The sequence below is a fragment of the Talpa europaea genome (assembly GCF_964194135.1).
Source record: "Talpa europaea genome assembly, chromosome: 9".
NCBI lineage: Eukaryota > Metazoa > Chordata > Mammalia > Eulipotyphla > Talpidae > Talpa > Talpa europaea.
Window position 1 is genome coordinate 98763048 of NC_140076.1, and position 25809 is coordinate 98788856.

At 34.7% G+C, this 25809-nt stretch overlaps 1 protein-coding gene across 1 annotated transcript in view; it reads right to left on the reverse strand.

Moving 5' to 3' along the window:
- Positions 1–25809, reverse strand: part of DPYD (dihydropyrimidine dehydrogenase) — a gene marked incomplete at both ends in the record, with an annotated part of 741074 nt that overhangs the window by 566357 nt on the left and 148908 nt on the right. Inside the window, one exon of the mRNA XM_084242233.1 lies at positions 2786–2873. Coding sequence (XP_084098359.1) covers positions 2786–2873 — 88 coding nt within the window. The remainder of the gene's footprint in view (positions 1–2785; positions 2874–25809) is intronic.

The following is a 25809-nucleotide window of genomic DNA, read 5'->3' on the forward strand; positions in this document are numbered from 1 at the left end:
AAGATGAACAAAAAAAAAAAAAAGGGAAATATTTCCCAAAATAGAAAGGTATCTGATGATCTTGTTTAGACATTTTATAAACTTCCCAAAATACCACTAGTCCCTTTTGGATATTTCCTATAAATTTTTATAGATCTCATATGAACAGAATGTACATTAATCAGAACTACAAAGACACAATTAAATTTTGGAATATTTAGCCAGCACTTATTTGCTTAGAATTATGTAGCTGGTGTACTCTAAGATGCTCTGCCATAATCCTAACTTTGTCTCATGCTTGAAGTCAGAAGTGCTATCTTGGATACAATTTTAGTCAATAAACTTCCTAGTTCAAACTTTTACTTCACTTCTTTTCTCATAAGGTCATTATTAAACAAACAAGATTTTACATCTGCTTTCACATCAGTTATTGATTTTCACACAGAAAGATCCTCTGAAGATGAATATTTGGGGTATTATGATGTTAATAAAAGATCCCTTCCTGGAATACATCTTAATTACATAATAAATAAAAAGCATGAATGATTTCCTACTACCTATAGGATTAAGTCTCAAATATTGAGGATGGCATTCAAATATTTTCACAGCCTAATCCAAATCTAATTGCCTTGCCTCTTTCACATGACTCATTTTTCAAAAATCAGGGCTACAATCTAGCCACACTGAATTTGTTACACTTCTCCAAACCTTTCATAAACATGCCAACATTCTTGGCTTTTCACATACTGAATACATCTACTAGATTGCAGAACTCACTGTGTTGAATTAGGATATGTATGGTTCCTTTTGTTAAATTTTTCCATTTTTCCTCATAGATTATGAGCTATGAAAGGCAAGAATCCTTTTTTAGCTAGTATCTGGCAATGTGCTTCACAGACAGTTGTTCATTAAATAACAATAGCTACATAAACAGCAATCATCTGTGCAATATTTACCATAATGTACATTTTGGGTAATTAATAATTCCACATTGAGAAAAAATTTGTTGAATAACTACTATACTGCAGATTTTCACATGTAAGTATTATTAAGTTTATAGCACAAACTTGTAAGATAGATATTATTGTTCCTTGTAAACTAAAGAGGTATGTAATTTTCCCTGGGTTCACTATAAGTGGGTGGATCTAAAAATTTCAATCTAGATTTTAAATCTTAATAAATATGCCATACAGATTAAACCATTAACTATACCTAAGCAATAACATATAATTCTTTTGAAATCTTAAAGCTATAGAAATTTGTCATTTTTCTCCTTAACTATTTTTAGATAATGTTGAAAAATAATCTTTTGATGAGATATAATTAACACATAATATTAGTTTCAAGTGTGTAATACAATGATTCAATATATGTATATATTACAAAATGATAACTATAAAAAGTTTAATTAACATCCATAACTATATATGCTTAAAATATTTGTTTCTGGTGATGAGAACTTTTAAAATTTATTCACTTAGCAATTTAAAAATACACAATAGAGTATCATTAACTATAGTCATACTGTATATTATATCCCTATTACTTATTTATTTAATAACTAGATAATGTACCATTTGATTCCCTTTATTCATCTGGTCCATCCTCTGACCCTATATCTGCCAACCATCAATTTATTCAATGTATGTATGAATTATTTTTATTTTTTATTTTAGTTTGATAGTTTCCACACATAAATGAGATCATAAGGCATTTGTTTTTATCTTTCTGACTTATTTCACTGAGCATATTGCCCTCAAGGTCCATCCCTGTTGCCACCAATGCTGAGATTTCATTCTTTTTTATGGCAGAATAATACTCCATTGTGTGTGTGCATGTGTGTGTGTGTACACATTTGTCTTTATTGACTTATGCAATCACAGATGAATATGCTACCATGTCTTTGCTATTACAAATAATGCTGTGATGAACATAGGGGTGCCTATTTCTTTTCCAGTTAGCATTTTCATTTCCAAGAAATAATAATTATTATACATAAAAAGATTGTGAAGGGGCTCTTATGGGAGCCTTTCAGTATTTTAGAACATAGGTGTTAAATCTTGAGGAAAAAAAAAAATGTATCCTTATGGGAAAACTTCATTCAGCTTTTGCTCAGTTGTTAAAAGATAAGACTAAGAGCGCACAATGTTTCTTAAACAAACAAAAGAGAGAATTAATTAATCATTCACTCAATCAACCATCTACTTAGTGAATAAAAAGTGGACTTAACCTTACATTGATTTAAAAAACCTTAAAGATCAAAATTGTTTGTTCTACTCATGCCCATAAAACCCCTTTCTTAGATATTTTTATCACAACTCTTTTAGTTTCTAAGAATTATTCCAAATATTAAATAAATTAACTGAATTTTAATAGAAAAGACCATTAACTTCATGTGGTCTTACTGTGCCAGACTTAATACCAAAGTATATTTTAAAACAATTATTCCACGTTTTTTGTGTTTTGATAATCAATGACATTTCCTATCTATAAGCACTTAGCAAGCTTAACCTAGAGTGAATCTAGTGAATGCTTTGTCTGAAAATAAATCATTAAGTCAAATAGCAACTAATTTTTAAGACAATACACAATGAATGCCCATTTTTACAACAATCACATCACAACTTGGAAGAGGCTAATTAATAAAATGTGCCACATTTTCACATGTCTACAGAAATCATATTCTTAACATTTTAGTTCAATTTGTTAAGATAAGCTTTATACTTTAATGACAGATCATAACAGCTAGAGATCAAAATCATATGCGGTTTTTAACTTTCATTTGCAAAGTTGAGTCTGAATTTACCTTATTTGCAATACTGGTGATGAAGGATTTGATATCTAGATTTGTTGGACAGCTCTTCTGACAGGGTGCATCTGCACATTTCAGACATCTAGGAAAAAATTAATTAGGTTAATGAAACTATAAAGTCACTAAGAAACTATTCCATATATTCTATACCATATACCCATTGAGAGGTAGCGTCTAGTAAGACCTATTTAAGATACATCATTCATTGACTTATTCTGATCCCTCACTATACCGACAATGCTTTGTGCAAAAATGAAAAATGATGTAAAAATAATAGAAGAAAAGAAAAGAATACATTCTTTATCAAAAAGAAAGTTTGTATGCCTTGTAGACCACAAATATTTTACAAATGCTAATGTTAGCCTCTCATTTGACCAACTATAGTTTCCTTTTCTGCACTCCCACTGCCTTCTCTGCACTTCCCTTCTGCCTTCCTTCCAATCATCCATGTTTCCTGCAATTTTCTGATGGTTTTCAACCCACATACCACAAACACAGCGATTGAACCTTGTGGTAGATTCTTCATTCAAAGCCCATATCCACTCCCCTTCAGAACTGAAGCTCTCATTCTCCCGGCTGCATTGCCCTCAGCTTAAGAGAACAGTCTCAACCAAGGTCATGCCCTCTTTCCTGTCACAGCCTACATCCAATTACAGGTCACTGAGGGGGGTCAGAGGTCCAGTCCCTTTGCCCCCATTTGTGGAACAAGCTTGTAGTAATCTACTTCAACTTTTACTGTGGCTATGTCTGTGCATTCCTGATTCTTTCACTCTTGTATAGATGTTAATCTAATAAATTTCCTTCATACTAACCTCTTCCCAGAATCTGCTTCTCTGGGGACACTAATCACATGTGTTCAAATTTCAGTGTGCCTAAGAATCACCCAGAAGTTTCATAAGTGTCACATTTTTTACAGAGAAGCCTCTCACAAGTGGGAGTTTGGGCCTGGTGATCTATATTTGTGTGAAAAGTCTTTGAGGTGATTCTGATATACATGGGTAGATCGACACAGAGAAAATCTATAATTAATATTTCAGGAATGAAACCACTGGTTGGAATGGTCTTGAATTTTAATATTAGCTTATGTAATTTTGTTCATTTATTCATTTACTTAAATATTAAATGAGCCTCTGTTCCAGGGCAGAATCTGGGATATAAAAATATAAAATTAATGAACAAACTACCTTGGTCCTGTTCTTGTGATCTTAGCAATTTTGAGGAAGTAGAGACATACAAAAGGCAACTACAATGTGGCCAATGTGAATTTGTGTAAGGGCCTTCCGGTGGCGCAGCAGTTGAGCGCTGGGTTGCAAAGCTGCCCGCAGCCTCTACAGGGCCGGTTCAATCCCTGGCTGCTCTCAGCCACCAGAGGAGGGTCCCACATGGCGCGCAGACCTCTCCTGCTGCCTGCTGCTCCCCTCAGCAGTGTACTTTGGTCCTTCTGCCTGCTCTGCTCCCTGCTCTGGCTCTGGTGAGTTCTCTCACCCTCCCACGCTTCTGACTGTACCCAGTGCTTGTATAAATAAATAAATAAATCTTAAAAAAAATAAAAAAGAGCATGCACAGAAACATAGTAAGAGGAACCGTACTCATGGAGGTAGAAAGGAAGAACACATAAGGAGGATCTACCGGAAACATTGGAAAGTGAGTGGGCATAAGGTAAGTGAAGAAGAGTAGGATTTGGAGTGCAGGGCCACTGAAGACAATGATCCCATATTAGAACTTGTATGTGACTAGGTCTGGAGAGAAAAGAAAATGACAAGGTAGCTTAGCTAATGGAAACTGGTCTGGCATAAAGTGAAATAGTGAGTAGAAAAAAAAAATTAAGCTAGAGATCTAAAACTTAAAGATACACCACTGTCACATTTGTCAGACCAGAATTTTCTGAGAACCTCACTAAGAATGAATTTTACATTGCTCAATAACAAAGGTGACTAGCTAGCTCATTTTCTATCCACTTCCATCTCGGATCATTTCCTTCAAGAAAACAATACCAGTCTCCTTGTCATTCTTACGTGAGCAGGAGAGTCCTCTTCATTGTCTGAACCAATTTCTCAGTACCTAATTAATATCTTGTTTTTAAATCTGATCTCTTTTCTCTGGTTTGTGCCCTTAGCCTTCTCTCTAAATTAAATTTTACACAATGAGTACCGAAGGCTTTTCATAATCAATTGTCCTCTATGCAATGTAGTCATTAAACCTCTCCTCTATCATTTCTCTAAATGCCATTGTTAGATTCACATCTATCATTTAGTTGAATTCCTATCTTCTCATACGTATGATTTTTTTCCCACTAAAACACTGTCACTGAGTTAAAAAAAGAATTTCTTGAAAGTATGATCAGTAGCGTACATTACACAATAATGCAAAAAGAACATTATGCATGGTCTATTTGGTCTTTCATGTTGAAATGAAGTGATACTTATATGGGTTACCTTCACGTGGATAAATGTATTGATAAGTAACAGTGATTTTAAATGGTTTTCTAGTGTGTTGCAATAAAACAGCTAAAAATTTAGCAAATAACATACCATCTTAAATATCTTCTGTTTATTAAAAAAATTCAACAGTTTTTAAATATCTGCCATTCCACACAAGTAAAAGAATATATTATATACCTGTATAGATATACATATACTTATATATGTGTATATATATGTACATCATATAGATTCTGGTTATTCCTAGTGAAGACACAGTTTTCTGTTTTTCATTTTCCTTTATACCCAACTTGACTAATAAGGCTATTAAAATATAGTTATAATGTCAGCAGGTATGAATGAACCAAAGTAATGCACAGTGTATTTTTCTAATCTTCCAGAGAAATCTTAAATTCAACGTAAACATATTCACTTAACAGCACTGACAATGTAAGGATTTTTAGTTGTGGTTATTAAGCCTCTTTACCAAATAATTCCCCTTTTATTATTGAGCTAGTTCACAAATAACAGCTGTTGGAAATGTCAGATGTTAATGAGGCAGGGCAATGCAAACCTGAATTGTAGCATTTTTTTTCCTTCGGTGCCATGAATATGCCAGAATGGGCAGACTCTGATAATAATACCATCTTGCAATTCTCTAAGCGCTCTGCAGACTAAAGTGCATCAGGCTGCCATTAATCCCACTTATCACTCTGACAGCTCAGTAATTACACTACTGCTATAGCCAGGTAGTCCTAATAAAATATCAACCACTGCACTGGAATGCATACTGGTGAGATGTTTTATTAAACTTGGGGGGGGGTTGATCATCAAGTGACATTAGTGTTGACCTATTTTTCTATTTGACAATAAATTATCCTTTGACCATGCCATAATAGATATTACAGAGTACATTTACTGTACCAAATCAGAAAGGTACTGCATTACAATGATGTAGGCAAATGGTGTAAATAAAATAGAAGAAATGCATGTCAGAATGTTATTACCTAAATTGCTTTAAATGATTGATACCATGAAAAATCACAGACACAGTACTTAGGGGAATATGTCAACAATTATTGTAAACAACAGTTCTACATAAATTTTTCCTTAGGAGTAACACTAAATTACACTTGTTTTTATCTTCAGTCATTTAATTCCCTTTTATGTTTCAAAGTTACTCTGTTATAAAGCAGTTTTATTTTTTAATGCATTGTAAGAGGTAAAAGTTAATTCAGATAAACAGTTATGTAATACTTTTAATCCCTAAATAATTACATTTATACTAAGAAAAATATATTAGATTATTTTAAAGCAATGAAACATCTTAGATTTTTCACTAGTGATAAACTCTTCATTTCCATATTTAATAGAGAAGATAACAATGGATTTCATTAAAAGTAAAATATAGAATCCTTCATAATGCTAATCCCATATGATTCAACATGACCATAAAAATTATGAAAACTTTATTGCCACTACTTAAAAGACAAAAATGAATAAAGACATATTTCTCCAAGGTCTTTCTCAATGGGAAGAGTGTTATGATTCCCCTCTCCCCAAATATGAGTGAGAACTTTTTACTCCATTACATGACACCAAATATTGATACATATTATACTGAGCAATGAAATAAGCAACATTTCATTCCTCACACAACTGAGAATAGATGCCAACTGTTTTATTTGTTAGGCATCCACAATGGTTGGAATTGCAACCTATGTTTATTAAAGAACTTTGTAAAACATGAGTTTATCTTTTTTAACATCTCTTTTTTCCCTCTATTTTCCTTAGAAGCCAGCAAGATCAACAGTGCTTTCTTTTTTAATTCCTAATTATTTACTTACATTAACTCATAAGTTTAAATAACAATTTCTTTCTCAATTAAATAAATCATACAAGTCTACTTAAAATCCTTAAATCCTCACGTTGTATTGTCATTAGTTTTGTTTTTTGTTTTTTTCTAGATTTTAATTCAGTCAAGTCAGCCCTGTTTCACTAGGCTACATATAGTCTATATATTTGTCTATGTATGATCAAATTGGGCAAGTTAATATTTACATTAAGAAATTAAAATATTTTCCCAATGTAGATGCTGCATTTCATTAGAACTCTGATGTTCAGTACCTTTTGGAAGGTATAATTGAGAGATAGCAGGTGGGTACAAGATTCAACTCTGCAACCCTATAACCACAAGTGTAGACACACAGTCTAATATCCTTCCCCAAGTAAGCAGTCTATCCACTGAAAATGGTCAGAAATAAGTATCAGACTGAATGAAAGAACTGTGAATCAAGAAATGGAGGACACAAATCATACATGTGTCAGACTTCCAAAGCTCATATCCCCTGTACCCAGCTTTTGTCATAATACAAGGACCCCATGAAAGATGACTGCTATTCTAGAAACATGACAGAACTAATGTGATGTTCTGATACATTAAACAGTCAAGAGCCATCCTTAGCTTCCAATAATTATCTCCCCTTATCTCAATATTCCATTAACAGCCTTTCGAACCATATACTTTCTAACTGCTTCTCTGAGTTCACCACAGGTTCTTAGGGGTATTTACAACTAACTTTGAATATCCCTGATATGCATCTTGACTAGCTTGCATATTCTACTGGGCTGGAAAGCTATAGGGACATTGCTGAGAATAACTCAATTTTTTTTAAAGATTTATTTATTTATTTATAAAAGCATTGGATACAATCAGATGCACAGGAGGGTGAGAATTCACCAGAGCCAGAGCGGGGAACAGAACAGGCAAACTGATGAAGTACACTGCTGAGGGGAGCAATAGGCTCAGCAGGAGAGGTCTTCGCACCATGTGGGACTCTCCCTGGCAGCTGGGGATAGAACTGGTGCTGCAGAGGCTGTGGGCAGCTTTGCAGCCCAGTGCTCAACCGCTGCGCCACCAGGGGAGGCCCAGAATAACTCAATATTTAATGTTATATATTATTCTTCCTTTAAACATACAAGGATGTTTAGGATTCAATTTTTTAATATGTACATAAATTTAGAGGTTGATAACAAAATATAGTTTTTAAAGAGTTATTTAGCTAGTAGATTTTTCCATTCCTCAGTTGATGCTTCAAAGTAATAAAAAGAAGCGAAATTTAGAACAGTACACAATCCACACACTGATGTTCAAAATATTTTGTTGGATGATGATAATAATAAGTCTAGGAATAAAATACACCTAAAAACATTTCTAAAAGTTTTTCATGTCTCTGTCAAAGAATAATTGGTTTTCTCAGATACTAATGGCTAAAAATATGCATTTTACACATTTTGAATATTTTAAATTAAATGAAGAGCCTTAAGTTAAATTTAGTAATTATTTTGCTCATCATATATAACACATTCTGAAAAATTAACGTGGATTAATTTTTTTTGGTGTTGTTTAATTGAGGTCATATTGGTTTACTTTTACCTCCACCACATGGATGAGAGTATTGAGGCACTAGCAATATTCTAGAAGGATAATGAACCAGTGGCCCCAAGAGCTGAAGAAACTGCTAGGACACATTTACCATCTTACACCCAGGACTATCCCATTCTTGTCTGAAGACAGGTTAGAATTTTAAAATGTCATGTTCTACTGACCTCATCTCTCAGAAATATTAGTGCCTCCTTACCACAGTAATTTAGAGCCTGAGATAAAAGCAGTGAAGAAGTCACAGTTAGAAAAACCTACGTGTCCTCTCTTTTGGAGGCCAATTTTAGTTTAAGGTAAAAAGTAGTTTAGTTTAAGGTAGTCTTGATTGTCTCCTCAAAAGGCTTCTCAAGTCAAGATGAAAACACTAGGGTTTAACAGTATCACAAAATTTCAAAGACTTATACAAGCTTAGTATTCAATGAGACACTAATTACTACAATTAGGAAACTGATTTTATTATAATTTTAAAGAATTTTGATATAGCCACATCCATGGGAATATGCTATTTTTATTAGCATATTCTTTTTTGTAATTAAATTTGCTGCAAAAACTTTAAAATCATAACAAGCCACAAACTTACATACATCTTGTCCTGCAGGTAAAAAAAAAAACATTTCCCAAAATGTTAGTACATGTCACCTTCTCAAAATTTTTTTTTTTTAATTTTTTTTTTTTTAATAGAGGCATGTTTATTTCTTTATTTATTTGTTTTGTTTGTTCTGTTTACACATGCACTGGGTACAGTCAGAAGCGCGGGAGGGTGAGAGAACTCACCAGAGCCAGAGCAGGGAGCAGAGCAGGCAGAAGGACCAAGTACACTGCTGAGGGGAGCAGCGGGCGGCAGGAGAGGTCTGCGCGCCATGTGGGACCCTCCTCAGGTGGCCGGGGAGCAGCCGAGGATCGAACCGGCGCTGCAGAGGCCGCGAGCAGCTTCGTAACCCAGCGCTCAACCGCTGCGCCACCGGGGAGGCCCTTCTCAAAATTTTTAAACAAACATGTTTTCCTATTTTACTACACTTAAGTTATGGGCATCTTAAAACTCCTCCCTTGAAACTTGGATTCTTTCTTACAGAAGAGGCTTTGAAAAACATTTTTGTAGTACATAGGTAGAACAAGAAGGAATCAGTGTACTTTAATTACTGGAGAAAGATTCATTGGGAGAAAATAAATGCACATTATGGACATATAAGACAGACTTGTAAGGTATGAAGAGAGTGCCAGGTCTGACTACAGGAAGTACAGTGAGTCATTTCAGTCTGAAAAACAGAAAGCTTTTCAGAATCTGCTGGGGTTTCAAGATATTAGATATAGAAACACTAAATAATAATATTTCAATAGCAATACCAAAATATCAAAAAATATATATGTTTATGAGCCACTGGTCCTGATAATTATGCTGAGAATTATAGGGAGAAAGACCAGTATAGGCTACAGCAGTGAAGAAACAGTGCCCCCCTGCCAATTCCTCATTCAAAGTTAAAGCATTTAATATCATGACTTAAAATATGAACAGTTAAAATGGAATAAGACCACATTATATTATAATTAGGAGTAATTAAATATCATAATTCACAAGGATTTTATATATCAGTAACATAGAAAATTACAGCAAAAATACAGAATAAGTAAAAGTATTTATTAACATTCTGTCTACTACACATCTAGATCCTAAAACCTCTCATTTCATTTGATTCCTGTCATTTGAAGCTACAATAGAGGTGCACTTAAATCACAAAAAAAAAAAAAAAAAACAGACACCATAGATAAAACTGCTTTATATCCTGGAGGGATGGCCTTGTTGGCACCACTTCCTTAGAAGCCATTCTTTATCCACCTTTAAAATGGTGGAGATTGAGAATCCTTAGAGGGATTGAGGAAGATGCCTTGATTCAAGAGGAAGACACATTTTCCTGTCTTACAGTAACAAGACAGTGATAAGTGATATGTCTAGGATAGAGTTCCTTATAAGATCTGTCTATACTGAATATAGTCAACATATACAAATATAATTATATATAGTATATCAATATTAGATAGATAGCTAGATAGATATGTAAATGCTTCCAGAAAAATGTGTATGCTGATATTAAGTGTTCAAAGATGCTTGCTTGTGCAAAACCTTTTAGTGAATTAACTCAGAAAGTACCGTATAAGATTGAAAGAGAAAATTTCAGGACTTGATTGCCCATATTTAATTCTTGACTTCACTTTCTAGGTTTTAGGACTGTAGGCAAATTATTTAACTGCTCTGGGTATCAGTTTTATTATATGTAAAGGGAGATAACAATTTGTAATTTAGAGGTTTGCTATTTGAATTTTTAAGACTACATACTTACACTAAGTAATGTGTACTTCTTTAGTTACTTAGCAGACCTTTTTTAAATTATCCTCAAAATACTCTAAAAGTTTTGCTTGTTCTTCTTTAAAGTGGAAGGGGCAATGAAATAGTTACGTTTTATGGTTACTTATATACATTAAACATAGTGGACATCTGAAAGCATAAATATATTATTTGAGTGTTCATTTTCTTTCCTTTTGGAATTTAAGAAGAAAGGAATTTCTTCCCTTTTGGAATTATAATAAAATTTGGAATTTAATTTAATTTATCTTTCAGGAAAAACAGAGCTATTTATGATGAAGACAGAAGGACACGTAGGATCTGACCACGTGGAGATGACTATACTGACTCAATACTGAAAGCAAGTTCTGAATGCAAATGTAGTTCTCTGTAATGTACACAGCAGCTACCACTGCATCATGTACTTTTCAGCTTCCCAATAATATGGAATGAATGAATGAATAAAAGGAATGAAGAGAAAAGACACTAGAATTCCTAGTGTATCCACTGAAGACAAAAAAAAAAAAAAAGAAAGAAAAAAAGACTGTGGTTTGTCCAGGGCAAAGGCTGTAATTCATCTTGGGTTTGCAATACATAAGCTCATAGTTGGCACACAGATATAATTGCTCACACATGTTTATAGAAAATTCTTCATTAGTCACTGTACTTCTACAAGTATCAAATCAGTAAAACACAACATGTCAATCTCATCAGTAATCAAATGTTATTTATACAGAAACCTTTTTCCTTGAGGCTTCTGGTTATTTCTTCATGCTAATTGTGGGATGGAAAATCAGATAAATTCAAGACTACATAATCTACTATGAAATTTGTGCTTCTGAAAATGACTATGCCCAACTGAAAGTGGCCCTTCTGATGCATATGATGAATATGTGTGGATGCAATTCATAAGTATGAAAATCCATGTAATGAAAGAGGCATCCTTCCTGCTCTACACATTATTTCTTACCACTTCTGTATGTTCAATGCCCATTTTAGGCATATTTCTTCCTTTCCATTTCAGCTGGAAATGCCTGATGACATGGCAACAACATATTTCTTACCCTCCAAGGTAGAGTATCACTTTCCACTGACAAATTATACTAGCTATATATACCACTATGGCTTTCCTTAGGTAACTGTCCAAAATTAAGGAAATAGCTATATTTTACATACCAGTTAAGTATTAATTACATATATATATATACACACACACATAAATAGGTATAAATCTATGAATATATCTATCCATAATAAAGGACAATTACATATTTAGTTAGTAAATGGTTATTTTCCAAAGCCCAATTTACACAGTACATTTTAATTACAACAAATCATATATATATTTTTTCAAACCAGGATATTGTTGCTTATGACAATTGTGGTCCCCCTCACTTTCTAGACAGCTGTTACATGATGCTCAATATACTTCTGATCCTTTACAGACTTTAGAGGGTCCAGGTGACAGTACTGACAGTTTATATTACAGTTTTCCTACTACTCGATAATCTTATTTCACTGGACTATTTCCCCCATAGTGTCAAAACTCTTTGATATATATTGAGAATCCTTCCAGGCTTCTGAGAAAAAAAAAAGACATTATTTTTTGTGTATATCCATAAACTATGGAAGTTATTGATTTAAAATTTGAAATGCTTGTTGTATGTTTATTTTAATGAAGCCCCATTAGAAAGAATAACAAAACTATACATATTAGTCATGGATACTCTAAAAGTAAACTTTTCTGCAAATTTAAAAACTTAAAAGGCTATATATTTTATGACATTTGCAGTTAATTTCAAAAATAACATAACAGTAATGTTGGTAAACAGATTTTCATCTGGTTTTTAATAAAGATGTAAAAGAGAAACAAACTCAAATAGCCCAACCTGACCTAAATAAAGTCCAACCTAAATAAATAGGTTATTTATTATAATTCCTAGATTTATAGGACATGTTGATTATGAAAAAAAGTCTAAATATGTAAACCTCCTCTGACTATATGAATTCAGGTTTAGCACAGTATACAAGATTGGTATACATGATTCACAACATGCAATAAATGGTATATTGTTTGAATTTTTTTGCTATAGCCAAGAATAACACATAATTTAAAATATAAAGGCAGATGTTGACTGACAACAAAAATCACTATATCCTATGCATTTTTTTTTTGCATTGGTCCTATGAATTGACAAGGCAAAAACAAACCCATGATGCTTCTAGTTCTATTTTTAATCTCCATTTAGACTCTAAAAGTTTAAGAAAGGGTCCAGTTAAGGGTTTTGATAGATGGTCACAATGGAATGGTTTTGTGAAGTTGATGGTTCACAATACTAACATAACAAAGGGTTAGGTCTGGCCAAAGAGATAAGAGTGAGTGACAGCACAAGTGACCAAGGGACTCATTAATTAAGTTAAAGACAACAGTGGAAGAAAGTGTTTGGCCTTAAGATTATAAGATCACATTTAACAATAATAGAACTTAAAACAAATTTATTCAAAATTTTACCATTTAGATATTATACCACAGTGGAATAATTCAACTTAAAATTATTTATTAAAATGTCACTTTGTTCTATGTCCTTTGCTGGAAAGGGGAGGATTTAATGAAAAATTACTTGAAGGCAGTGAGTTAAAATATTTCAAATAAAAGTGATTTTTGCTTCACTTTCATCTTCTATGTGAAACAGTGATTATTTTAGGGGCTGAAAAAAATATTTTAAAGTATGTATGTATATATGTATATACATTTACATGTACACATACATATATATCAATTTTCAAATGTTATAAGCCATCATGATTTAATTAAGAGGAAAATTGTTGAGATACAGGAAAACATTTATTCAGATAATGACATACAAATTATTAATTCAATTTAAGAAAAAGTCCATATTATATCTTATTTTCCAAAATAAGTTACTATAGTTACTCTTCTTCTAAAAACAGTCGAGGAATCACTTTTCCCCCAAACTTAATGAGATGGAAATTTATTCCTAATGAACTTTTGAGTATAGCACAAAAAAAGAGTATTTTTACTGAAGGAATCTACGTGGAGAGCAATAGACAGATGTGGATTTTTGTCCTGCTGCAACTACTGAATTTCATGTGTAGACTTTATACAAGTTAATTTATAAGTTTTACTCCATAAAAATGACACACTCTCCTTTTTTTAAAGTAAACATTAAACCCTTCCCACTCATTTATAGTAAATTTAATAATCCATGTCTTTAATTTGACTAAATCTCTATTGATTACCCTAAATAAAAGAAAAATGGATTCAGCATGATGTTGTTGTTGTTGTTGTTGTTGTTGTTGTTTTCCAGTTTTAAAGTGTCTAACACAATCCTGGTAATGTTCTTTTTGTTTGTTTTTTTTTTTAAGATTTATTTATTTATGCACAGAAGAGCTGGGGTACAGTCCAGAGGTGTGGGAGGTGAGAGGATTCACCAGAGACACAGTGGGGAACAGAACAGGCAGACTGAAGTACACTGCTGAGGGGAACAGTGGGGAGGCAGGAGAGGTCTGCTGTGCCATATGGGTTGCTCCATGGCTGGCAGGGGATGGAACTTGTGCTGCAGAGGCTGCGGACAGCTTCATAGGTTGCGTCTTAACCCCTTGCTCCACCAGGGAGGCCCCTGGTAATGTTTTTAAAAACATATCTGGTCATCATATTTTCCTGCATAAGGAAAGAATATTGGCACAAGATGTTCTTTGAGACTGGCTCCTGACTTCTCCATTGCTATGCCTTCAGCTGTAACACCTGCCCCAGGACAAGAAGTCTGCTTGTATTTCCAAGTGCAGGTCAGGCCATCTTCAACTTCTGTCTCTTGTAACATGTTCTCACCTGCATGAAAAGCCACTTTTAATTCTGGAGTGACTTGGTTGTCCCCACTGTCTTTACCCAGAACACCCTATGGTTTCCATTACCAAGCATTTATAGCAACGGAGTGTAATAGCTGATTAAGTGTTCTGGTCTCTCTTCTATTTCTACCTGCAGTGAAAAAATGGTTGGCTTCCTTTGTCTCTGATGTTGGCCTTAAAAAGAGATTAATTTTAAATGGGAAGAAAATATCGGTTGGAATTTTGAGAATATTCCAGATACTGCTTTTATAATTGGAAAAAATATTTTTAATAATTGCTCTTTAAACTTATGTAAATAAGATACATGTGCCTATAATGAAAAATATTTGTATATTCTTCAAGTTACTTAATAAATAATCATGTAGAGGTTACTACATGTTTACATTATTCTGTGGGTTTTACACATAACTCATTTTATCTTCCCAATCATTTAATGGAGTAGATATAACTATTAACTCACTATATCTTAATAAAAACTGTATAAAAACTTATTCACATTTTAAAGATAAAGATACCGATGAAATTTCCTTTTCTTGTTTAGAAATCAAAGATTTTATTGCCTATTTTGTGATCCTGTTGAGCATAATAAAAGGTAATAAAAACCTCCTTAGGCTCAGTGCTTACCAGTTTTCTCTGCCATGTCTACTTTATTCTTAAATACTAACAGCACCTGTCATCAGAGAACTGGAACTCAAAACCACAATGAGATACCACCTCATTCCCATGAGGATGATCTATGTCAAGACAAGCACAAGCAACAGGTGTTAGCAAGGGTGTGGATGAAAAGGAATGCTTGTACCCCGCTGATGGGAATGTAGACTGGTCCAGTCCTTATGGAAAACATTATGGAAGTTTCTAAAAGTATTAAAAATAGATCTACCATAGGAAATTCCACTCCTATGTATCTATCCAAAGAATATAAACACACAAAATTGAAGGGATATATGGACTCCTATGTTCATTGTAGCACTATTTATAAAATCCAAGTTATGTAAAAAACTTAAGCACCCAAAGACAGATGAGTGAATTAGAAAAATGTGGTATATATACACTTAATAGAACACTACTCATCTGGGCCTCCCTGGTGGCGCAGCGGTTGAGCACTGGGTTGCGAAGCTGCCTGCGGCCTCTGCGGCGCCGGTTCGATCCCCGGCTGCTCCCCGGCCACCAGAGGAGGGTCCCACATGGCGCGCAGACCTCTCCTGCCGCCCGCTGCTCCCCTCAGCAGTGCACTTCGGTCCTTCTGCCTGCTCTGCTCCCCGCTCTGGCTCTGGTGAATTCTCTCACCCTCCCGCGCTTCTGACTGTACCCAGTGCATGTATAAACAAAACAAACAAACAAACCAGCAAACAAATAAATAAAGCATGCCTCTAAAAAAAAAAATAGAATACTACTCATCAATGATGATAATAATAATAATTATAATAATAATAAAACTTGCTATTTAGGACATGGATGCAGCAGGAGGGGATAATGCTAAGTGAAATAAGTTCAAAAAAGAAACGACAAATACCATATAATTACACTCAAATGTGGAATACAAGTAAAAGAAAGTAACAGACAATGCTAAACCAAAACAAACTCTAGAAATATGATGACAAAAATTGAGGCAACTAGTGGACAAGAGGCTGGGGGTGGGAAGTGGAGGCTCATGGGCAATGGTAAAGGACTACAAGTGTTTTGGTGATTGGTATATTGTTTTGACATTGTGCTGAGGAGGTGTGAGCCCATTCCCCTGTATCACATACAGTACTGCAAACCAATGATGCCTCAACAAATAAAACATAATGATAGTTGTAAAGTCAGGGCTTACCACAGTTTGTGAAAGCCAGATTCAGGACATTTGTCTAGGTCTAACTTGCTCCAAAGCCCAGTCTCTGGTATCATCATTTTATTTTTGCAGTAATTTTCATGATAACCAGGAGCTCCTAACAACTTGAGAATGTTTTTGATGTCCCATATTAAAACTGTTCATGTTCTAGTCATTATTATAGATTGCTGGTTTAAAAAGCAATCTAACAAAACTTCTCATTTACTTTACAAGGTGCCCAGCAATATAATAATTGTCTATCATGCTGTTCTTTACAAAGCATATTCTTGTATGTAAATTACCTATAAGATCAATCTTTCCTGTGTAAATAGCAGACAAATAAAATCACAGCAATTAGAAACAATCTGCAGAGCTATCACAAATATGTCATAATAGATTAAAAATGGTTATTCAACATTTGTAATCATATTCCAGTCTAAAACAATTGTCACTATATAAATCTGGACCATTTATATATTATGACCAAAAAAAGAACAAAAATTGTTCCCATTAAAGTTGTGCAGGCTACTATTCACTTCCCACCAGGTTTTTTACAAAGTGACTTAGATACTATTTCAGTCCTGAGCAGTTTAAAACTTATGAGTCAGTGCTGATGTTGTATTCAAGAATATGCAGAAATTTTGGGAAATTAATGAAGACTGGAGAAAAAATAAAAATTTAAGTCTATAATCTTAATTTAATCCATCTCTTAAGGTGGACCAAGGTTTCAGACAAACGGCACTGCTTAGAAAATGAACTAATGTGATGAAATTCTGATTATTATCAGAAGATTTTTTAAACTATTAGCCAAAGGACACAATGTTCAGAAATACCTTGGACATAGTCATCAAAATTAGCTTGCATAAAATCAGTTTAATATGATTTAAATTCTAAAAAAAAAAGGAAAATTAAAAAATCTAAGGGTAAATTAAACATATTTTTTGTGAAAATGGAAAATTCTACCAACCTTGCTGTTAATGAAATACATTATAACACTGACAATGCTGTCACAGTATGTCACATGCACCATTAATTTAAGAAAGTTGAATGAAGAATTTGAGTGAAGGTAATAGAACTTAAATGTGTTTGTGCCTGTGAAATCTTAACATATTACTCCCTTGTCTGTTCCTTCTTTCCTTTCTTCATGCTGTCTTAGCAGCAAATATTTACAGAGCACTTACTATTTAGTGAGGATTTTTACTAGGTGTTAGATATGACAAGATGAGTAAGTCATGGGTTCTACATTTAAGAAACTCACAGTGGAAAAGTCAGACAAATAAACACATATCCTATGATGATGGTAGGGTCTCACAATGGAAAAACAAGAGATGCAGTGTATATAACTGCCCACAGAGTAGAAGTACCCCCATTTGTGGACTTTTCCATCTTCTGTATAAAGCTGAGACACAGAGTGGGTTTCTTTCAGGTACATGGATATGTGTGTTGTGTGTGCACTTGTATATAGGTGTGTTCTGTGAACAGGTGAATTAATATAGGGCTTGAAGAAATGGAACATGATAAACTAAAATTATTTGTCACTGTCTCCTAAAAGTGGCCTAGAGCTTTCCACCCAACTACTTTTAGATTTGCTTAGACTACTAACAGATCTTCTCTTTCTATTGATCTCGCTCCCTTTATCTATATACCAGCCATTATGTATCCATAACAACACAATATTGCCAGAAACAATATAGTTTGATAGCTCCTAGATTTAAATCCAGTTCTATCAACTATTAGCTTTGTGATCTGGGAAAAGCTATTTATATTATTTGTGTCCCAGTTTCCTTGTCTAAGTTGGTAATTATAGGCTAGACATCATACCATTAGAGCAAGGATGAAATAAATTAATACATGTAAAACATTTACAACAGTGCCTGCCATACAATAAGTGCTCAATAATGCAAATCATTGTTGTAAATTGTTTGTATTATTATCAGGATCAATGGAGAATATAACGGAGTAAGTGAGCATTGTTTTTCAATATTCACTGGAAGCACAGCATTATGGTGAGACTGTAAAATAAGGACTACTGCAGAGGTTACTCAGAAGATGAAATAACCACAAGGAGCACCAATAACAATGTCATACTCATAGTAGCTACTCAATAAATGATAACTAGAAAGTATATTCAAGATATTTTACTTTTCCAAACCAATTCAAGGGAGTTTGTGGAATACATATATGAAATGGTACATTTTAAATAAAAAAAAAGTGCAACCATGAGAAATTATACAACCACAAGGATAAAATACATGAGACAAAAGAGCAATGTGTATCCAAAAGGTTTATGATGAAAGCAGCTACCGCATCACAAAGGCAAAAGCAACCAGGTCGCCATGGATAACCTACTAGCAAGATGAGTCACACCAGCTGGGAATTGGCAACGGCTCTTTGGCTTCTCCATATGACCTCTTTTTTTAGTTCATTATTCATAGTTTTGATGGGACTGTCTCAGTGACCAAGACTGTGTTTGAGCTGGTAGTGTAGACAATTTTACCTATCACAAGTGAAAAGAGGTGCTGGAGCCTGGGGTAGTTCGAGTAGGAAGAGGGACAAATGAACCCCCCTCTTTGTTGAAGGAAGCTCTCAGAGAGGTATGGGTATAACTTTTTGCCTCTTGTAGTTCCTGCATCAAAAATGGATATTTTTCAAGTATACAGATGCATTTCATAGGACACCTAACTTTTCTACTTTAATTAAACAGCATAAGGAACTTACTTCAAAAATAATTTCAAAGAATAAACTTTTGTATGTATTTCCTTTCCATTCAAGCTGTGAAATGTTCCACCTGCTCCCTTCTTGATATTTTTTTAAGGTGAACTTTTCAGAACAATCCCACTGAGAGGAAATTGCTTTGCAAGCTAGGAAGATATTAGTCTGTTCTCCCTGCATAGTGGTGCATAAATCCTTTTTTATTGAAGAGGTACTGTTAAAGTTCTATATATAAGACGACAGTACAGTATTTGATTTTGGTAATGCTAATACAAGAGCAGTATTTTTAGTTAAACATGCCGTATTATTGCCATTTTCCTGACTTTGCTCTTTCTTTCACCTCAATACAAAATGCATGACTTCTCAGTCATACTGCTCATCTGATAAATACCCAGGCATCCTTCATTCCACAGTATAGGTATCATCTTCTTCTAAGAAGCCTGCTTCAACTACCTTCTCTCCTACCTAAAGATTATTCATTTACTTCTTTTGGATTACTACATTTTCCACACTATCCTCCAATTATTTTTTATAGGATACTATTTTGAAGAAACTAAGTGTATCGCCCCATAACTAATAAATCCCAGGAGGACATTCATGCATTCAATAAATACTAATTGGAGACTGGGAAAACTATGATTAGTAAAACAGAAATTCCTTTCTGTAGCTTAAGGTTAAACAAACACTGCACTGTAGGCTGAGATAAATTATGATAGTACAGAGCAGTGGAATCAGAGGGTGAGGGGTGGCTTCCTCATTTCTCAGGGATGAGCAGGAGTTATCTAGAACAAAACAGGAAAAGAGGACACAAAAGAATCAGATACACAAATGCAAAGGGGTCAGCAGGTAAAGGTTGTGACCCTGGTTCCTGGAAAAGTTAGTGACAGCGAGCACAGCTGATGAAAGCGGGGAGACTGCTGATTTACTTTGGAACTTCCAGCAGCCAGCAATACCAGGTGTTCTACAAATGCTCCTTGAATAAATAAATTAATAATAATAATCAAAGAGGGCTATGCGCTTGCTTGGTTTTTGAGATTTTGTTTTATTCCTATCTTGGGAAAATTAAAAAAAAAATTTGCAAGGTAATTTACTTCCCATTACTACAAACAGGAATAGTTTTGCCTTGCTAAGGCTTTCCCCTTCTAATATATTTGAAAGTAATTTAGAAAGCTATAATTCAGTATTAAATACAGTATATAAAGTATTTATGATGCAGCTAACTTGAAAAACAGGCATCTTAATACATCTGCTTCCAGGGGAAATATTTATAATATTTACAAAGTTTCACTGTGGATTCCAAGGGGATGTAAATTGTGTAATATCTTTAGGAAAAAAATGATCATCATTTTCCACATAGCCTTACCAATGAATGCCCAAAAATGCAGCTTGGCACTAACCATTTCTTTTGTCTGCTCTAACTGAATTCCCATAGTACACACTGCCCGAGAAAAAGGAACACCTGCCCTGATTGATTATCTCATTTATAGACATCACCTATCACAAAGTGACTCCGTCATGAGGCAAATATACCTAAAAATAAGCTCCCAGGGCAAGATAAATTTGAGACTCTAATCATTATTGACCCTCTGAATTGAAAGAACACTGACAAAGAGTGCCTTCTGGCTTCCATTTTGTTATCCACCAATTATTTAACCCTTAAGTAGTCATTTAACCTCATAAGTTTTTGGTTTTCTTATCCCAAAGAAATGGGTGCATGATGGGTGGTTTCTAAAGTCCCTTCTAACAAAAGAATCAGAACTGATGACCCCATCACCTGTCTCTCCAAAGTTAAGAGTTGAAATAAAAAATAAGAAGCACACTGAGTTTTCAGTTTTGGAAAAAGTCAACAAACAATCAGAAAATTTTAAACTTTGGATATTTTATTTATGTGAATAATAAAATGACTTATTTTAATTGATAAACTAATAAACGGCACACAGAAAATTAGTTAAAGTTAGCTTGACTTTAAAGTTGGTAACTCCTACCTTTTGATCTGTCTTCTCTATTTTTTTAAAATTTATTTATATTTATTGAATACCTTGCTAGTGTTTTCACAGTATAGGATTTCCCTCTGCAGAGCAATAACCACAGTCCTCCATTAGAGTTCATTGTGCTCCCTCCATCTACCTATTTTCACCCTTCTCCCTCAGCATCTTCCCTTTAAAAGTTGATGATCTGGTCAGTTTTCAAGGGTTAATTTAAAAGTGAGTTTTGTCTGAGTTTTTGTTTGGTTTTACTCTATTGCACATGTAAGTGATTCCACCTGTATTTATCTTTCTCCTTCTGGCTTATTTCACTTAACATAAGCCCTTCCAACATTATCCATATTGCTGCAAATGGCATGAGCTTATATTTTTGATTGCTGAGTAGTATGCCATTGTGAATATTTTATTTATACAAGAGAAATGCATTTTTCAATAAATGGAACATAGTTTAAACATAATAGTGAGACTTTGCCCAAAATTTCTTTAATAGTGTATGAATCTTTATTTTAAAACCCATGTGAAAAACTCAAAAACAATCTAACCCACAGCAATAAAGATGGCAAAATATTTGCAACCCACTTGAAGAGATGAAAATACAAAATGATTTCAAATTTCTCCACCTGTCTTTCTTGTCAGTTTGACTAAATATTATATTATCCTTAAGAAAACTACTTAAGGGCCTCCCCTGGTGGCGCAGGCAGTTGAGCACATGGCTGTGAGACTGTCCGCAGCCTCTTCTGCGCTGGTTCGATCCCGGCCAGCTAGGGTCCCACATGGCGCGGCAGACCTCTCCTATTGTGCCTGCTGCTCCCCTCAGCAGTGTATTTCATCAGTCTGCCTGTTCTGTTCCCCACTCTGTATTTGGTGGGTCCTCTCACCCTCCCATGCATCTGGCCTGTACCCCAGTTCTTGTATAAATAAATAAATAAATCTTTAAAAAAAACCTACTTAATTCATTTTTTTTTTTTTACGTGTAAGGAACTGAACTCCTCAGCCTACATTACAGACAGAAACCCTTATTTATTTCTATCTACACCATTCTATTTTAGGCTCCTGCCCAGGAAGCTCATCTCTGGAAAATCTATCAATCACAGAATAATCAAAGAATGCTGAATATGGCAGAAAGCAACAGTTTATTATTCTATCACTGATACTTGGAATCTGTGGGACTTGGATAAGCCACCTAATCTTTCTCTTTTCCATCTTGGAAATGAAACAATATCAATACTTACCATACAATCATGAGGAAAATAATGTTCATGAATTGCTAGAATACAAGCAGCTATACAAAACACACTTATGAATTCACTCGCATTCTGTTTGCTGGTGTTCATATCTACCCAATCAACAACTCACTGGAATAAGGTCTGTCTTTGGTCATATTCTTCAGGGCTATCTATGGCTATATTCTGCTCATTGACTGTCTAGGTTATAAGTCAGCATGACTAAATTCCATAGTCATGAACATTTGCTGAGTTGCTTTTCTGAAATGTTTGATGAACTTTCTTAAACACTGAAAGTCCAAGATCTTGACTACAAATTAGATTAGATCTTTTTTATTCCTGTTATCCTCTCTCTCTGTATCCAGTTCATGCTTTTGAAGATTGCTAAAATCCTGGTTTTCAGTCTCATTGCCCATTTGGCTTTTAATGATATGCACATTTATTTTAGGTAACCCAAATAAAATTTTCTACAAGGCTGCTTATTTCACAACTACATCTGGTTATTTCCTTCCTCTTCTTGCCATCAAGATACATAACCATGATGTTATCAATATGGCAGCGAAAAGATGCCTAGGATTAGTTCTCCCATAAAATCAACTGATAAGGAGAAATAACCAAGAGTCCATGGCAAGACCTGTACATGTTAGACAAACTTGGCCACACCAGCGATTGGCCCAGACAGAGGAAAATTGGAACAGGGAAAGGGAAGAGAGAAAATCATCAGAACCCTTCTCCCCTACCCCACCCACAAAGTTGGCCTAAATCATCTAGCAGAAGAGAAAAGGCTTGGTGATCACGAGCCCTTGAGAAGCCTGAGACATCTGAGAGGTCCGGACAAAGACAGGTGGGCAAACAGGACCTCAGCACAGGCACACGGCACATTGTACAAGCCCCTTTGTTGTAGGGCTTCCCTACTCTTCCCTCTCCTGGACACCTGCAGGGCCATTTAACTAGTCACACTTACCAGCTAGAAGGACATCAGGGGGAGCCTCATAGGGCTGGTCCCTACAACAGAGGCCTCTAGGTACCACAACCCTCAGGAGGAAGGAGGCCTCAGGAGTCCCAATCCCTGCCCAACTACCTCATAGGCCCAAAAAGAGTGCAGATACTCCCACACCCACAGCTGCAGTTCAATCCACACCCTTTTGCTCTTTTTTTTTTTTTTAATCCTCCCTCAATATATTACAAAGGAGCTACTGGGCCCTGGAAAGACTATTGTACTCAGCCCTCCGGCACTCCCAAGGGGACTAGACAAAAAAAAAAAAAAAATAGCAATGACTAGCTTACTGGGAGCTATAAGAGTTCTGGGAAGAAATTTTCCTCATACCCTGGTAAGAGCGACAGCAACTACAACCTGCCTAGAGCAGGGGGACAGCTAAAGAGAGTAGGAAATCACAAGAGCCCTCATTTATACCTCAACCCACCAGCCACAGTGGCACAGGCACTAGGCAGATACATCTACGCCTTAGCTAGAGAAATCAGATGTCATGCCCACCAACACCAGCAGTATAGGGGCACTGTGAACAGAACAAAGTTGAAAGCTAATAATGGGAAGAAAGAAAAATACAAATGATCAAGCAGGACCTTCTGGGAATAATATGTCACAGAAAGAAAGTCAACCTTGAGAATGGACACAGAAGAATATTTCTACCTAATAAGATAAAGAATTCAAAAATTCCATAATGAAAACAATTAAAAAGTTAATAGAAAATGCAGAAAGAGTTAAGAAGATAATGAATGAAGTGAGGAATAAGAAGGAATCCATAAAGGAGAAAGTAAAGGCACTGGAGGATATTAGTGAAGGAAAGCAAGAATTCTGGAAACAGGTATAAGAATAGAATAGGAGAAATGGAAGACTGAATAGGTACTGTCAAAGATACAGATATAAAAAGAACAAAAAAAGAAAAGGAAAGATACCACCTTACACCAGTGAGAATGGTGCACATTAATAAAATAAGAAATAACAAATGTTGGTGAGGGTGTGAGGAAAAAGGAATTCTCCTACACTGCTGGTGGGAGTGCAAACTCATCCAACCACTGTGGAAAGTTGTGTGAAGGTTCCTCAAACTACTAAAAATGACCCAGCAATTTCACTCCTAGGAATCTACCCAAAGGACATAAAAACTTTAATTCAAAAGGATACAGGTATCCATAAGTTTATTGCAGCACTATTTACTAAGCTATGGAAACAACTCAAAAGCCCAAAAATAGATGACTGGATCAAGAAGACGTAGTACATATACACAATGGAATATTACTTAGCAATCAAAAAAAAAAAAACTCATGCCATTCCCAACAACATGGATGAAGCCAGAACAGATTATGCTCAGTGATGGTTTCACTTATAGGAGGAACGTAGGGAACCAAATAAAGGATCAGGAAAAATTATAATAAATTAAAAAACAAAATAGGCATCTGTAAATCAGAGACATTCTGCATTGGAGGGGAAGTGAGAGGGATCAAAACAGGGAGGAAAGAGCGCAAGGGACTATGGTGATAGTGCGCGGGTGAATTGGTGGTGGGAATTTTACAGTGACTACACCTGAGAAGAGAAAGTATACATTATACAAAAAGGAAGAATAAAATCAAAAATACATAATATCAGAAAATTGCATTTATGCAAACTAACACTACCATACTTCTCTTAGAAGACAAGTAAAAACCTATATTTTGTTTATATTATGTGTAACACACTATATATTGATTTACACAACTGTCTCTCCTATGAATCAGTAAAATCCTTTCAGAGCAGGACAAAGTTTTATTCCTTTCACAGCACTCTAGCACAGTGACCAGCTAAAAGAGAGGTTTGATAAATGTTAAATGGCAAAATTAATGAGCTACAGTCTAACTTATCTTCCACTCACTGCCCCTGCACACAACCAATATTTTTCAAACTACAAAATAAAAACCCCTTAAATTATCTTTGCATTTCCTTCCTCTTTTGTCCTTTTATCATTTCCTTCACCCTTCTCCTTCCTGGCAAAAGCAGATCCAATCTATCTTTCCAATTCTTCTCTTGAAAACTGACTTATTCCTTCTTTCAACTCTTCAATCAAGAAAGAAAAAAAAAAGATCTTAACTATCATATACATAATATTGTTTTTCTCCTTAGCCTAGTTTCTCACACATAGTAGGAACTCAAAACTATTGAACTGACTTGTATAATCTTGCCTTTTAATTAAAAGGTATTTTCATAGCAGCAGAATGCATCATGTTAA